The sequence below is a fragment of the Diabrotica undecimpunctata genome, chromosome 4, assembly GCF_040954645.1.
Source record: "Diabrotica undecimpunctata isolate CICGRU chromosome 4, icDiaUnde3, whole genome shotgun sequence".
NCBI classification, from domain to species: Eukaryota; Metazoa; Arthropoda; class Insecta; order Coleoptera; family Chrysomelidae; genus Diabrotica; species Diabrotica undecimpunctata.
In genome coordinates this window covers 5,959,638-5,977,219 of record NC_092806.1, presented here as the reverse complement: position 1 = coordinate 5,977,219, position 17,582 = coordinate 5,959,638, and the positions used below count along the sequence as shown (strand labels likewise).

General features: G+C 33.4%; 2 protein-coding genes across 8 annotated transcripts in view; both read right to left on the bottom strand.

The window, feature by feature from the left end:
• The window catches only part of hts (adducin 1-like protein hts), a 134,797-nt gene that overhangs the window by 5,096 nt on the left and 112,119 nt on the right, over positions 1-17,582 (bottom strand). For 5 of the 7 annotated variants that reach the window (XM_072528753.1, XM_072528751.1, XM_072528756.1 and 2 more), the window contains 4 exons: positions 15,924-16,209; positions 14,658-14,780; positions 13,122-13,193; positions 11,572-11,634 (listed from right to left, as the gene is read on the bottom strand). In XM_072528753.1, the coding sequence (XP_072384854.1) occupies positions 11,572-11,634; positions 13,122-13,193; positions 14,658-14,780; positions 15,924-16,209 (544 nt within the window). The remainder of the gene's footprint in view (positions 1-11,571; positions 11,635-13,121; positions 13,194-14,657; positions 14,781-15,923; positions 16,210-17,582) is intronic. The other 2 variants (XM_072528757.1, XM_072528758.1) reach the window with 1 other exon arrangement.
• Positions 4,808-11,553, bottom strand: LOC140439086 (uncharacterized). The gene has a single exon (XM_072528759.1). It carries the CDS (start codon positions 6,762-6,764, stop codon positions 4,896-4,898), a length of 1,869 nt encoding a protein of 622 aa, XP_072384860.1. The 5' UTR covers positions 6,765-11,553; the 3' UTR covers positions 4,808-4,895.

Here is a 17,582-nt window from a genome sequence, read left to right as displayed (position 1 = left end):
TTTTAGTGATAATGCAACTAATGGTGCGTTTACACGATGTCTCTTTTCGTTCAACTTGCCTCATACATGTACAAGCATAATCAGGTACATTACTGGGCATGCCATAAAAGAAAAGCAAAGTATTATACATGCTCCCCACATCGAATGAGGATCTCTTGACATTATACAGGTTGTCGATTGACTTGTTTTAACTTGCATTGTTTTTAAAACATGATTTGTAAAGATTAAATGGAAAATTCAAGTAGAGGAAAGTTGCCTAATATGAGGATAGTGTCTAATATGGGATAAGTTGCTTTCGCGCAAGTACCAATTCCGACATATATCGTATGCATTGTTTACTAACCACCACCTTGCCAAGAGGTAACCATTCTCTCTTTTTGCGCAAACTTGTTCTCTTATTTGACGTTTGAGGTTAGAATAATTATAAGTGGTAAGGAACGTTTTTTGGTCATGCTGCATTTTAAGTGTTAAAGGAGATTTAAGGTTAGTTTTTAAAGTATTGTAATATTATTCTGTACAAAACAGAACCATATTTTTTGCAAAAAGTCGCACCTCATAGAAGTCTAGTGTGTTATTAATATCCTAAAAAAGAGTACAAAAGTGGCAAAGCTGCCATTGTAACAAGCACTCCATACAAACACGAATTAGAGACCAGTATTGAAAAAAAGGAAATTACCTTCGACTTCTGGCGTTAAAAGAAAGGTAATTAATTCAAAAACAAATAAACAAAAAAAAACAAAAATTTCCCAACAAAAAAAAAGAAATTGTCAGTGGCTAAAGAACAACCAAATAAATATAAAAGAAGATCCAGCAGTTCTTCATCTTTAGATTCGGCCCCTGCAGTAGAGTATCAAGATTCAGATGTAGATGACCTGATAGAAAACTTTGACGAAGATGCCGTTGGTATTTTTTGCTAAACTCCATATTACGAAGTTGTCTGAAGAGACGAACAAGCCTGTTTTAAATGGGCTCACGTTGAATATTTTGGGTGTGAAAGAGACCGGTATATTTGTGACTTTTGGTCTGATAATTAGATTTATTGTGTGTTATTCTTAGATTCCTAGATTTTTAATTCATTTAAGAAAAACGACTTTTTGTTAGATGTATTTTTATGTCATTTTCATAAATAAATAGATTTTATCCAAAAAACCCAAAATAATTGAAATTATTTTGAAATTTTCCATTGTAAATGGTACCCTAGATAAGGATTCCCTATGCCCCTAATATGAGCTAGAAAATCTTCTTTTAAATACTGTCTATTTCCTTTTGTATTTTTTTAAGCTGTGTCTTTTTACTAAACGATTAAAAAGTGTCCAACAAAACCTAAAATTTAAAAATAGTGCCTAAAATTAATTACTTTATTTTTTAAATAATATTTAAAAAAAAAAGTACCCCATATTAGATGACTTTCCTCTATTTCCTCATTTCGGTGCAATTTTCTAGAATTATTAGTTTGGTTGTAATTATCGAGGTTTTTGCTCAATTTATGATACATTATTGTTGATTAAATCTGTTGCAGTTATTCCGCGCAAAGAAAGTTGAGAAGACGTTGGAATTTGTAGAATAGTTTAGGAGACATAATTTATTTTGTCGAACATCGTACGCTAATAACAAAAATAGATATATTATTCATGCGTTTCGAATGCGATTGTCAGCAGAAGGAGCCATGTAGCAAAGGAAAAGACGTGTCTCTCTTCCATCTTGACGTATATACTGTTGCATAGTGTGTTACATCTAACGCACGAAAAGAGGCATCATATAAGCGCTATTGAAGGTTACACAGTACCGCGTAAAGAATGCTACGTAATTTCTTACATATTAATATGTGTAGCACAGCAAAATTAATCTTTTTATAAGCTGTAAATAGCAACAGAAATGTGTGTAAACTAATGATTGTTAAAATAAACTACGGAACAAGCACATGAATGGTTTGTACAAGTAATAAAAATAAAAGACAACAGGTATGATAAGTAAATTACATCTGTCAATTTATAAATGATTGATAGTTTTGAATGATATTTTCTTAGAAAACTCATATGTATGGGTGGTACCAAAAGAACCCTCTCCTGACCTAAAGATGGCGGTACTTATTTGAAAATATCACTGTATTAGAAAGTAAACAAACTATAAAGCATATATTTCAAGTTTTAAGAGTTAAGCCTAGTTGTTTAGTATTTGTTTAGTAGCCATCAATAGTGAACGTTTTTAGTAAATTTGGGAAAATGAAGAACATGGTCATTACTATGTGATATCATAATTTTATTTGAAAGGCCTCACCTGAACCAATATAAAAGCTGAACTGAATTCAACTCCAGGTGAGTCTGCTCACCGATACTGGATGATCGACGACTGAAAGTGAGGATTCTGAAAAATGACAGCAGAATCTTTGCGCCGATTTATATCCACGGATGAAACATTGGTCCATCACTTCAAACTCGAAACAAATGAACAATCAAAACAATGGATACAAAAGAGATAAGCGGCTCCAAAGAAGGCAGTAGATAAGCAAAGTCTGTTCTGGTCCATCTCCTAAATTGTAACCCCGAACGTTAAATGCACTATAGGACGTGTGTATTGTAGCATACAAAAAAAATTGCATGATACCTTTGGTACTATTGGTCCAATCGTGACGTACGAGGCGTCAAATGAAAGGTAGATGAATTCAACTACATTTTTCATCCCCCTTTCAAAGATACCTCATACGTAATCCTATGAAAATTCAATTACATCCAACCCCCTTTCATTTGACGCCTCGTACATCACGATCGGACCAATAACACCAGAGATATCATGCAATGTCCTTTTGGAATGCTGCAATACATACGTCCTATATTGGATTCAACTAAATTTTTCACCCCTTTTCAACGATACCTCACACGTCATCCAAGGTTAAGTCGTTTGACGATATGACCGGAGGTTGGGTCAAGGCGTCGGTTTTTTGAGACTATCTTAAAAAAGGAAAAACTATCAACGGTATTTATGCCAACTTATTGTCACGTTTAAACGAAGAAATCATGCCAAAACGGCCGCATATCATCAAGACAATGCATCAGCTCACAGAACCGTATGAATTAAAGCTTGAATTGCTACTTCATACACCCTACCCGCCAGATTTAGCCTCTCGGATTATTTCCTGTTCTCAAACTTCAAAAAATGCATCCGTTGTCAAAGATTTGTCAACCATGAAGAAGTGATTTTGGCAGTTAATGAGTATTTTGGGGAACAAGACAGTTCTTATTATAAAAAGAGTATCGAACTTATGAACATCGATTGGTAAAGTACCTAGAGCTATAAGAAGATCATATTAAAAAATAAATAAGTGTTTTCTGTGTTGGGTCGGGTATTTCTAGGACCACCCACGTATACAAAATGTAGATCGAAAGTTATCCCGTTCAATTTTTAAAATCGTGAATGAATCGTGAAAAAGTAATATCTACGATAAGAAAAATTGTTAATAAGTAATTGATATTAAGAAATACCATTTTGTGCAAAATATTCAACAACTGTGTTAATTGACGAAACATATTTTATTAGTGAACAAGATTTTACATAGTAAACATTTTTTTAAAAAACAGTTTCCTCGTTAAATATAATAAGAAAAGGAGTATAACGTAAATACCTTTTATATTATATACATTAATGCATACTTTAAGGACTGAACACAACATCTACTAACTGATCAATTTTTAAAGATTAATCGAACATTTCTATACTACTAAACTACAAATATTGGGTACAGATGTAAGGAATTAAAGATCTCCAGGCTCAACATAAAGCCAGAGCATTACACAAGAAACTTAAAGAGGTCTCATGCCTAGACACTCAAACATTGATCAATAATAACTGATGAAAATAATGGAATAGAGTTAAGACATTGATAAACAAAAACAAATTTGACAAAGATACCTCATGGAATTATTTGGGGATGACAAGCCAAAAAAAGGCTCAAGTTGATGTAGACATAATATAATACCCTGACAAGAAGTATCCTGACGTATGGGTCCTAAAACTGGACAATAAACAAGAGAAATAGAGGTAGAATAAGAGCAGTAGAAATGGAGTTCCTGAGGAGAAGCTGTAGACTTACAAAAAGAGACAGAATTGAAAACGCAGAGATTAAGCGGAGAATGGGAGTGCAATCAGACATAATCGACTATATAGAGGAGAAGAGACTATCCTGGTACGGCCACGTCAGAAGAGCGGACAGAGGACGCTGGATAAATAAAATCACAGAATGGAACCCGATTTATGTTAGTGCCACTGTAATCAATCTCGAACATCTAATGCGCCACATACGGAATACGAACAACTACAACAAATTATTGAGGAAAAAATTGTAGGAAAACGTGGTATAGAAAGAAAGAAGAAATCGTTGCTCACATACACCAATCGTGGAAACCCTCACGCACACCAAGTCCGCAATAGATAAGACTTTGCCATACTGGTCGCCAATCTCATTAGAGATGAAATATAGTAGCAAGGAAGACCAAATATTACTCAATAAATTGTTTTTTATTTCGTTTTATACAATTAATTTCGCTGTATATTTATAAAGTCTTATCAAAGTCGACACTTTAGACAGGGAATATAATTTTATTTATAATTTTAAATTTTCTTAGTTAGATGATTCATGATGATGAAACTGGGTCGAAACTTTTTTTTGACGTTATTGAAGTGATTTTGATTACAAAAATATAATGTATACATTATTTTTTCGTTATATTTAAATGTTAGTTAATTTAGATATTTACATTGTGTTCAAACCTTAATTTTCCATAAAAACTTCCCCCAAAAGAAGAAAAATGTACACTTTAATACAAAAATGTATTCAAAAACGAAAAATATATCAAATATAAATAAAACTTTGTAGAAGCATGTACAAAATGAAATTTAATTTAAAACATTGCACCGTCGTAACCCATCCAATCTCCAGAATCGTTCAAGGAGTCATTTTCCTTATTTTCATTATTGTTGTTCCACATTGCTCTTTTTACACTAACATAATCAGCACTATTTACAGCTTGGCTCCGATAAAAATTCACCTTGTTACTTAAAATCGTAGTAACTTGTTTTTTCTCTACGTTCACACAAATATCATCTTGTTTTTGCGTCTGAACCAAAGTGGTATTATCATCAACAACTGATTCGAATTGTTCGTGAGTTAGAGAAGTGTTAAACAAATTTAAACAAGGTTCTTCAGGTATAGGGTCCAACACTCCGTTATCGATCAAGTCAACAGGAGGTCTCAAAGGAATATCATCAATATTAACAATTTTTCTACGAGGCTGTGCATTTTTAGCAGGTGTAGCAGGAGACAAAGAAATCCAAAATTTTTCAGAGCCCGACTTTGACAATGTCTGTTGGAGAAAGGTATTCACTTCAAATGAGTCGAGGTTATCATTTATATCTCTTCTTTGCAGTTTTGGTGTGGATTGAGATTCAAGATCATTATTCGCAACTAAATTCTGACTAAAGTTGCTAAATTGAGCTGAGTCGATATTGTCAAAGAAATGGTCCAAAATATCATTCAAAAATTCTGAAATAGTAAAGATCTTATCGGAAACTGTGTTCGAAGCTACTGAATCTTCAGAATTATTTAACTTTTCCTCAAGTTCCAGTCTATTTATAACTGATGAAGCTAATGAGATTCTTAGTTCATTTTTATCGTCACAGAATTGGTCCTTAAAAGTGTCATAATATATTAATTTCATTTGATTAAGAAGTTTATGCAAATTAGAATCGTGCAGAACCTCTGGAAAGAGAATGAGCTCTTTAACCTCCATACACTGCTGTATTAAATAGTCCACTATCAGTTGTGTCAAATCTTGAACACACTCATACTGATTTTTTTCCACTACAGTTATATTTTCGTTATTATCGTCGGTACTGAATGTTTTGTTCGTAAAAGTACAATCCTCAATTCCTTCATCGGAAGTTTCTTTGACAAGATATCTGTCGTTAGGAATTTTCGTTAAAATATCTTTGGCTTCACTTAAAAAGTCTCCTGTCATTATAAATGCTTGCTTCACTGTATCAACAAAGATTTCCACAGTTTCCGAAGTGGTACAACTGTCTGTATTAGTCACAATTTCTGATGACTCTGTGATAGTTTCGACAAAACTGTCATTCTCAAATTGATCATTTTCGTCGTACTGAACATAAATAGTAGAACAACTATCTGTATTTAATGTGCTTTCTGATAATTCTGCAGTTACTGCAACCGAACGTTGGTTCACATGTGGATCATCTTCATTTAAATCAGTAGAATTCGTAGGACTGCTTTCTATATTTAACATCACTTCCTTTATCTCAGCTGTTACTTCAACCAAACTTTCATTTTCGCATTGATCATTTTCATCGAACTCAATAATATCCCTTCTGGTAGACTCACAGTGTTGCATTTTGGTATTGTTTAAAGACTCATACTCAGAATCGGAGCTTTCGTTTAAATCTTCAAGCATCTGCTCGTGCATGTTCACTAAAATGTTTCTCTCGAATGAATTCGTTTCGTCGGGTTCTGTCAAACATGTTCTATATTGACTAACATACAAAGGAGTATAATTCACTACATTTAGATAGCTGGTTTGTGAGGCTTGTTCTCTGATCATAGGAACATTTCTTGAGTTTAAAGCTGATGCGAACGGAACAATAAAACCCTCCAAAGTACTGAAAGGCATGTTTACAGATATGCTCCTAGAATTATCGAGGTTAACGACAACAGAATGGGAATCCGAAGATCTATAATTAGCAGTGAAAGATATCATTACAGGACGCTGTCTAACAGCGATCTGACTTTCCCTGACTATGTGGAAATGCAAGGGATTAGGCTCCAAAAATGATCCTTTGGGAAAGCCTGCATAGTTGTTAGTTCTATATAGTTCCCTTCGAGTTCCTCCTGAAAACAGTGCTTATTCAGGAAAATTGCAAATGTATCAATATTTTTAAATACCACCTGAAAAACTTACAACTAGCGAAAGAATAAACAAAAAATTCTTTTCGAATGAAGAACAAAAAGAAAGCGTTAGTCTACAATTATTTTTAATAAAAATGATGCCAATCTGATAGTAAACAAATATAATTTTGTAAAAATCCAATGATTTTATTATAAGTAGAGTCCTCAAATAAGTGAAAATATTATTCTATTATTCTTTTTTTCATTCTGTACCCAATTCTGGCTTAGTATTCTCCTCTGAATATATCTGTGGTGTCAGCTTGCACAAATATACCGGATGTACAGTTTAAAATCGATTTCGAAGGACCAATGCGTTGTAGAAGTAGTATCTTTTGCTTGAATGATCGGATCGAGTCATAGACTGGAGATAGTTTCAAACAACTGGTCCTCACAAAGCAGTCAACGCTCACTTACAGCTACACGTACCACGCACCGGTAACTGCATTGACCTGCTAGTGCTAGGCAAGTGTGTGTAACCCAACCTGGTCCGGAAAATCGATAAATTTTCATGGAATCCTAGACCGGCTAAGGATTGAATACTAGAATGCGAAACTCATACACGTTCACTGTCTACTAAAAAAGCACTGCATGGTCTAGTGATCATGGATGTTGCAAACCATATACGGAAAGTCAGAAAGCAACCACAAACAGAACGCAGGGTCTCTCAGGTCGTTACTAAGCGAGACCGTTATAAAAGGTTCAATAACAATGCAGGGAAGAAAAGTGATGGACTCGAAATAAAAAAAATTTAATATCTATTCATCAACAAGATATATAGAAACTCTTTTAGGTCAATTAAACATTACAGTGAAACTAGTGAAACATTTATCCGTCATCCAGCAATTTTTCGATTAGATAGTTACCTCAAATGCCATTAAAGATCCAAATTCTTCACAATTTTATCTACATTATTTGTCTTTGCTCTGCCAATTCTTCATTAATAGAAGTGGTGCCACTGCTTCTTTTGATTATTTTCGTTGGTTATTATTATGTTTCCAGGTTGGGCTTGTGTAGAAATCTATCTGTATAGTCTTCGTGGTGGTAATTTGAAGAATAACTAAGAAGTAGTTATTCCTTTTCTTCTATAAATAGCTTTAATATTTCCCACCTTTAATTTTTCGTGTCCAAACCAAACTCTCTCAATAAATTTTCAGCTCTCAGTTTGACCAATATTAATTTTGACCAAAAAAATTAAGAAGAAATTTACTATAACAAAAAATTCGACTGAAATTGCAAATAGAAAATGGGCAATTATAAAAGATGCCCTTAACAAAGTCATCAAATCAGGCTAAAATGGTATGGATTGCTAATAAATTCGTATAAAAAAGAAGAACAAAAGAAGAACAAAAATACGATAAAAAAAGTAGATACACAGTACTCCACGAAAATTTGTACCTTCCTAAAACTCAGCAAAATATGTTTTCGATAAAAACCCCAAAAACGGTCGATTGCTATGTTCAGGGGGACCAATTTTGATGCAAAAATAGTTCTTGCAATTTTAACCCTGTGCAAGTTTGTTTTGAACCCCAAACAATTTTTTAAATAGGACTAGAGGAATCTTCCATACATGTTCTACAAATCACTAATCGCCGTGCAGATATTGCTTTCGATTACCTTACCAAACAATCAATCGATCCGTCCATAGACCAAAAGACAACTTCTCCAAGCTATACAAAGCCTACGTTGTGGACAGTGGCGCTCGAAGTTTCAGTTCAGATAGTCCTCGACTCATTGCCGATTTGCACAGCCGATATTCACTGAGTTTCAATGAACCTCTGTCACCTCTTCCATTCCATCTAGGAACACATCGCCACATGTCGGTAGTGGATCGGGAGCGTATCAAGCTCCTCCGGTGTCCAGTAACGTTCAACAGATGTTTAAACGCATGTTGCCAGCTCCAATGGTACCGTTGAAAACTCATACTGTTGGTCAGGGGTACAAGTCAATGACTCATATTATGGAAGAAATTTTTATTACTTACACAAACGTTTTATTTTTTTTAACCGATTCGAATGTGTCAATGATGAAAACAATTTCCAAATTATGGGTCATTTCACTTCTAGTATTATTTAAAAATTTGTAGGGGATTGCAACTCTAAGCACAGAGTTAAAGTTACAAGAAATATTTTTACCCATTGGCACCAATCACTGACAACATTATAGAAAAACTTTTAGTAATAAAAGCAAAATGGAAAACGTGCAAGTCAAGATTGTGCATTATACAAATATTTACATATTGTTTTGTAATACTAGGCGTAAAGTGACACGATTATTAAGGCCATGTTTCTGCCGCGTAAGCAATAGAACGATTTGAATAATCCACTTTTACATTCAAAAGAGTGATCAGAATAAACGTAGACTTCATGAACTCAAGATGTGTCGTTATTCTCCTTTTACTAATTAACATTGAAAATGCTATAAAATAATAAATTTTCCTACAACATTATTACAAACTTTTTCGTCATGGTCAATTCAGTTGGATACTACCCCTATGCATTTATATGGCCAAAGACAGAATAAATTTATATCCACCAAATTTCAGGGTGGCTCACGTGATAAATCAATACTTTTAAAGTAAATCTCAGGTTTATGATCAACCTATTTTATATTCTTATATTTGTTTACTGTCCAGATTTCATTGTATTAGTTACAACATAAAACCATAACCTTTCTACCAAACACGCATGCATTCAATGTTTATAAGAATAAAATTACCTATCACCCCTCTTAAACTATTATAAATAACGCAGGAAGCTGAAGGAGAGCAAAGCGTTTTCAAAATGCAAGTTCAGTGCCAAGCCTAAGCGATGCTTTAAAATAATTTCGATTTTATTAAGAACGTAACATTGATAGTATTCATGATATCTGTAAAGACCCAATGTCATAAAAATTATTAATTTGTAGAGGATATTTTGATTATATGTAGGTAAAATACATCAAATCGTACTTAGCCTGCAAAAACACGATAAACGGTTTTTGTTGAAGTGAGTTTTGCTAAAAAATTTAATAGTATGTACTGGTGAATACATTTAAGAGACCTGACAAACCTGTTTTGTTTTATTTCAACTGGTTTTGAGTAAAGCAAAAACTGCTGTGTGTATTTCCTTAAAAAATAAATGTATAAATACCTGTGACGGTAAAGACATATTTTTACTATTAATTCTCCAGTGATCGGGTGAGGCCTGTCACAAATGTGATTCTTTAATTAAACCTAGTGCACTTTTTCTATTTATAACACTAAATTTCTTAAATCAGCCATCGTAAGCAAGTTATCGGAGTCCAAAATACGTTGTTGTAATAATCGTTTAAATAGACGTTCTTTTCGAAACTTTCATTTGTTCCAGTTTTCTGGGTGGTCCTTCAAAGAAGTATACACAGTGAACCTATTTCCCTAAGGACAAAACTTGTTCCCCAATGGAAAAAACCAGCGACCTATGACTGGTGCGCGAAACAAAGGCATCAGGACAAGGTGTAAGGACAAACACACCTGCATCTTCGCTCACCGGTTTTTAATATTATGTATTGGAAACAACTAATATGATATGAATATAATACTAACAAACGATACTCATTTGAAACCTTTTTAACAGACATATTCCCAAGTGTTATTGCTTTAGGGATTATAGAATAGATGAAAGAGGAATAGCTGTCTTTATTCATCAGTCTCTGACAACTGACAGTAGACATTTCCCCCTATTGACCTACATCAAAAATAGCAGGCAGTTATTGTTCAAATTGAACATTTCTATATTATAGGTTCGTATAAGGCTCCGAAGTGACATTTCTTAAGAAATTCTTTATAGAATTGATATGGGGCACACGTTTCTTCTTTATAAGAGACTCGAATTGCCAACATGGGGTTCATCCTCAAAAAATCCAATTAGTAATCGTCATGCCGATCTTTTAGAGGAAGACAACTTTAAGGGGGGATGATTTAATAAACCTCAATAACTTTGACGTGACGAAGAGTGTTCTGTCTTAATTAAAAGAGGAAGGCGATTAGTAAGTTCAAACAGGTCACTTCTTTGAAGAATTTTGTCAATTTTAAAAAGATTATGCACATTGCATAAAGGAACTTAAATTCAAAAAGAAAGTCATTTATTTTGTTGTTGCACAATCTCCCCTGATACCCTGATATCAGTAATGTAGAAAAAAGTGACACGATTTCAAAAGGGAAACTGAGGTACCAAAGTCTCACTCAGAACTTCTAGTAATCCATCATTAAGGGAAGAAATGCTTATCTCATTGTCTCTTGACAAGCTGGTTAAAAAATACAACTTATAGAAAAAAAAGATGCCCTCCCTACGGCCCTTAGAAGCCAAGATTTACGATAGCTTCCAGACATTTTGTACACACTTAAGTTGCTTTTAAATATACTGTCAATAACAAACACTGGTTTTCTATTAATATTTAGTTTCAAACGACTGTTTATCGAGTTTTTCAGGCACAATGTAATTGTTACGGATCGCTAAAATTATCAACAGAACTTTCTTAAAATCATCATTGCTACATTCTTAATAATCCAGGTTTATACAATTTAATCCTAATAATTAAAGTTTTAGGATCGTGAAAAACACGTAAAAGTAACATCCTAGGTTACCTGATTTGAAACTACTTACCCCTATAACTATTTGCAGAGACACGCTCGGCTTTAAGGAAGTTTTCTATGGGGGAACTTTCAACTACACATGCAAAAAATAAAATAAAATGTCAAACATGCTTCAAAATAACACAAAAAACTTGAGACATGCTGATATATTTGATGAGTTGAATTACAACAAATGTTTAATATTTATTCGTAATTAAAAATACATTAACAAGACGTGATACATGCATAAGATGCTACATTTGGTAATTCACAAACATCAAATAACATTCGTGGCATATCCAAAAGCTCTTCATAAAGATGTCATAACTAAAAATATTCAAAAAGTTCTAATCATTTAAATATATACAATTTGGGGATCATATAACTTGCTAGTTTCAATCCAGAACATAATCACTAAAGGTACTTTAGTTTTTAGTATGTCTAACCTCACTTTTATTTACATAGATATTTGATCAAATTTGTTGTATGTTTTGTTTTATTTAATGATTATCCATAACATATTCACTAAAGTACCTTTAGTGATTATGTTCTGGATGACTAAAGGTACTTTAGTGATTATGTTCTGGATAATCATTAAATAAAACAAAACATACAAAAATTTGATCTAATATCTATATAAATATAAGTGAGGTTAGACATATTTTTCTTTCTACACGTAATTTGACAGGTTACATCAAAAAAAGACATGTACTGTTGTTTTATTGACTTCCAAAAGGTATTTGATCGTGTTAAGTACTGTATATTGGTCGAAGTTCTAAGAGACAAATTTGTATCGGAATCAAACATCAGTTTTAGTAGACGGTTTGGACACAGGCTTCTAATATTAAAAGAGGAGTACGACAGGTATGCCTCTTATCGTCACTTGACACTGAGGAGTCGGGTCGACGGATTGAGACCTCAGTGCCGTTTGATTGTTCTTGTATTTCTACTTGTACGTCACGAGTGAGGGGAGTAGGCAGATTGAGACCTCGAACTCGAATGGAACCATATCCCTCTTGGTAATGGCTCCAAAATGGGTGCCGAAACATTGAGTTTTACATTCTCAACGCGGTTCTTCCCGAGTAATTTTCATTTACCTGAGCGCGGAAATTTTTTATATAAAAGAACGTAAGATTGTGCTCAATGTGATCCTGTTTCTACTATCACTTCAGTTTCATGTTAATGTAGTAGTTTTTTGCTAGATATATTTATAAACTTTTTTATATAGCATATGTAAGACCAAACTGTATATATTTAAAGCTTATATTTTATAAATAGTGTTAAAAATAACTAACTCTATTGTGAATATGTTGTACATATACCTTATCGTAAACTTCTATTCTAAAATTATGATCAAACTCTCAACTGCTTCGTGTATAAAACAATCTATAAAAATGAAAAAATGACCTTTCCTATAACGTACACTTACCCCCCTTCCGTCAATTATTATCAATATCTGATACCGAAAAAAACACACAGTTATATTCACTTTATATTCATATCTAAATGAAAAGCTCTCTTCAAACTATATAAGCGAACACACATAAACCCTTATCATACTCGTATAAGCTGTGAACTTACCATCGCTTAATACAACTTCTGGTTGACTAGGTTTGGGAACGGTCTTCGTTTCTATCCGTAAGATTTGAGGTTCTGCAATATAAAATAAATACTTTAAAGTAGTCAACAACACAAAACTGTTGTAAGAAGTTTATAAAAATCTAAACAAGCGCACCATGATCCACCTAAAGTCGCTAAGAGGGTAATTTGACTAATGTCTAGATCCTGACCTACTACTCTGAGCCGCGTAATTTAAGTTGCCTATTATGAATTTGAATCAGGGAAATTACTGACAGACTTATGCATGACGTGACAACTTAGTGTTTTCTTGTCTTGTTTGTTACAGTCAGTTACAGTTACAGACTTCTTCAGGTGCCATCTCCGCTACGGAGGTTGGCAATCATCATAGCTATTTTAATTTTTGAGGCAGTAGCTCTAAAAAGTTGTTTTGAGCTGCATCCAAACCATTCTCTCAGGTTCTTGAGCCATGAAATTCGTCTTCTTCCGATGCTTCTTCTGCCATCTAACTTTCCTTGCATTATGAGTCGCAGGATGCCATACTTCTCGCCCAGCATCACATGTCCGAGATACTGTAGCTTTCTTTCTTTAATTTTAAGTTCAACTTCCTTCTCTTTACCTATTCTTCTCAGTACTTCATTGTTCGTAACTCTATCTACCTAGAAAACTCATAATTCTTCTATAGGTCCACATTTCAAAGGCGTTAAGTCGTCTCATTGTGTCTAGATTTAACGTCCATGATTCCACTCCATATTATAGTATAGCTGTAAAAAAACTATAGCTATCTTGGTAAAGTAAGCAAGTGCTCAGAGTGAATTTAAAAATGAATGTCGAGAGAAACAAGTACAGAGATGATACAGAAATGTCACACGAAATAGTGATAAGTTTGAATACTACTTAAGTTTCAAATAAAATATACAATAAATGTTCGGACGTGGAATAAAGTCGTGGTTAGCAGCTGAGAATGGATGTTTATATGCTACAAGTGTTATCAGCGAATAAATTCTAGTGAGGAATCCCAAAAAGCAAAAAGCATTGGGTAAAACCCCATCTCAGCTAGATTGAGAAAATCTGAGAATAAATCTGCTTGGCTAAGTCTTCGGCCATCACGGACTGTAGCACTAAGTCATAAATACAGCATGCCTTCAATAAGTAGTACTCTGTCTTTAAGACATAGTTTTCTTTAATTTTGTGAGATATTTCACACTATCATTTCACTAAATAAGAAGTTATTTTGATTTTGATTTTTTTACCAAAGCATGTGGTATTGCTTATTATATATCTAAAAATGGGGAAGCTTAAGTTAAAAATAAGAACCACCCAATACTAAACGCCGAGTTCCTGGAAGGATTTGAAGACAAAGGATATTAATATTTCTATTACCTAAATATATGTAGGAAAGTGGAAAGTGATTTATAATAATGCATCTGTATTGATATTTGATTGAAGCTGTAAATCTTTGATGAAATGTCACTATATAAATATATATGTAAGATTTTATTTCTTAATTATTTGGCGCACATAAAAATCGTCACTTACCATCTCTACTTTCTTCCTCTGTCTCACTAGTAACAGAAGTTGGAGACCTAATTTGCATATCTTCAATTCTTTTGTTCAAAGCTGCAGACGAAAGGCCTTCTGATTCACTGTAGTCAGTGTCATCTAAAACAATAATCATTGTTATTTAAATTATTTGATAACCTAACGAACAGCTGGTTCAAAAAAAAACTGATATGACTCTTAGTAAGATTTGATCATTTTGAGAAGTTTATTTGATTGGTCTGACATTATATTATATTTATTATGACAGACAAATAATAAAATAAACAAACAATTGATTATATATGTTAATTTATAAATTGTAATAATTTTTAGGAACTATGAAATTGTCTTCTTCAGGGAGCTCTTCCCAAACCTCTAGGCATGTCAGTCTAGTCTTTCACTAAAGTGGTTCTACTGATTTGCTGATGTTATTCGTGGTCGAACATCGATTTAGGACAACTTTCGTGAAGGTCGTCCAAAATTGGCTCTTCATGATCCACATAAACAAAGGTATTTTTATGCGATTTCTTACAGGTACTTAAGCAAGTACCACTCCAGTCAGCCTTGAACACAGTCAGAAACCCCATTTCCCTTCTTTTGTACTCAAATGATTTGGATTTGTTCTTATTCGTCCAAAATACATCTCCGAGGAATATTTATAAGAAGCCGGAGGAAAGGGTCGATGTGTTTTAAATGTAAGTTTCGACAACAAACAATGAAACAACACAGTAGAGGCACTAACAATTCTTGATTTTTTACCAAATGACTTGGTTTTGTTTTCATACTTCAAAAATAAATTTTTGAGCAACATTTATCGAAGTCATGAAAAATTATTGACTTGTTTAACATACATATTTCTAAGTTTCCTACTCCAGAGAGTGAAAGAACTGCGTCAAAAATTGATTCAAATGTCTTGAAAAGGATTTATCTTCATTGGAGTTATTTTGAAATAAAATTCTGTAATATTTGAGCCTTGCACAAAAAGCTTATGTTCAATAAAAGGGAAAAGGTTCTTGTACTGAAACTTATTATGTACAGGGCAAGGCATTAGATGGTCAAGTAATTTAATCAATTCTGTTTTTAGATCTGACATACGTGATTTCCTGGCTCGGGATCAAAAATTGATTCAAATGTATGAAAAACTACACTGATCTTTACGAAGAGGGGTTTTTTGAGAAATAATTAGGCAATTAACGATGACAAATAGTTGCTTTTTCACTTGTGTATATTATAAACTGAATAATAAAAGAAGTATATACTTACATTCACCCTTAGCTTTCTTTTCTACGACTTTCTTATATTCGTTGAGTTCTTCGTCTGTGATGCTATCGAAAGGATTCTTGGCGTAAGGCGATTTGTATACCATGGCGTTGTGTTGATGCCCTCTCTGGATAATGCCCTTCGACGCGGCTCCCATTAGCACTACGTGATCGCCTGTTTGAGTTACTGTGGCGTCCTGCATTTTTTTAGCTTCCTCCCACGTTACGCCTTCCAAGATGTGAGATTGAGGACCGGCAGAAATTTTGTCTGCTCGTCTGTAATCTTTGATCTTTGGACAAAAATATAGTCATATTAGATGTATTAAATACTCGCAAAACTTAATATATAACTGAAGATGTGAAGAGCATTAAAACACTTTGTAACAAACTTTGAAGCACGGAAAAAGTCAGCCTATGGATAAAACTTCAATCTGTTAATGCTATTAAAATTTAAATCCATCTGGCACTAATAAAAAATTTCTTGTAGTTCTTTAACAAAATGAAATACACTTAGGATCCAAAAATTCAACACGTTTTTTTTTACTGAAACTTTTTATGTACAAGCAATTTGTCAAGTAATTTAATAAATTCTGTTTTTATCTCTGACATGCTTATTTCCTATATTTTGTCTATGTATATTATTATTTCATACAAGAACAGACATACATTCTCGCTGAGAAGTGTGATAGCGCATAAAGATACATAACTTAACAAGTTATATATTTGGCGCCCAACGTGGGGCAACAAGTTTGATCCCAAAGTTATTATATTGTCGTGATTTTATCTTTGTCTGATTTGTTGAAATGAAATAACACAGTCTACGCACTAATAATCCTTGATTTTTTACCAAATGACTTGGTTTTGTTTTGGTATTTCAAAAATAAACTTTTGAGCAATATTTATCGCAGACGTGAAAAAAACATATATTTCGAAGTTTCCTACTACAGAGAGTGAAAGAACTGCGTCAAAAATTGATTCAAATGTGTAGAAAAGGATTTATCTTCATTGGAGTTATTTTAAAATAAAATTCTGTAATCTTTGAGCCTTCTCTTTGAGCTGAAGATAAAAACTCAGTTCTTAACAGATGGGCACAACATTACAGCGAATATCGAAATATAAACGATATTCAAGAAGGTTACAACATAGACAATCAACAAAATCGACAACGTCAACTACACAGTGAAGACCGAACAAGAGAAGAAGTTTCAAATGCCATCCTAAAACTTAAATATAATAAAGCCCCAGGAATCGATGAAATCTGTTCGGAAATGTATAAAATAAGATGTTGATTAAGTTTTTGCAGCAATCCATAAACTAATAGTACTTGTATGACAGAATGAAATGGTACCAGAAGAGTGACTAAAGGGAATAATATGTCCGTTTCATAAAAAAAGGGTGATCAACTGGAGTGTAAGAACTATAGAGGCATTACTCTGTTATCATCTGCGTATAAAATCTTCGGCAATGTATTGTTTGAAAGACTTAAACATAGACAAAGGATATTATTGGTCAATATCAATGCGAATTTACTGCTGGAAAGTCAACTACATATCAAATTCAAGCACATAGGCAGATTCTAGAAAAGTCTCTAGAATATAACATAGATACACACTATCTCTTCGTCAACTTCAAAGCAGCCTATGACAGTGTGAAAAGAATTGCA

Bases quoted from the DNA above. Each gene is read 5' to 3' on its own strand.
- LOC140439086 (XM_072528759.1), bottom strand. From the start codon at position 6,764: ATGATATCTTTCACTGCTAATTATAGATCTTCGGATTCCCATTCTGTT.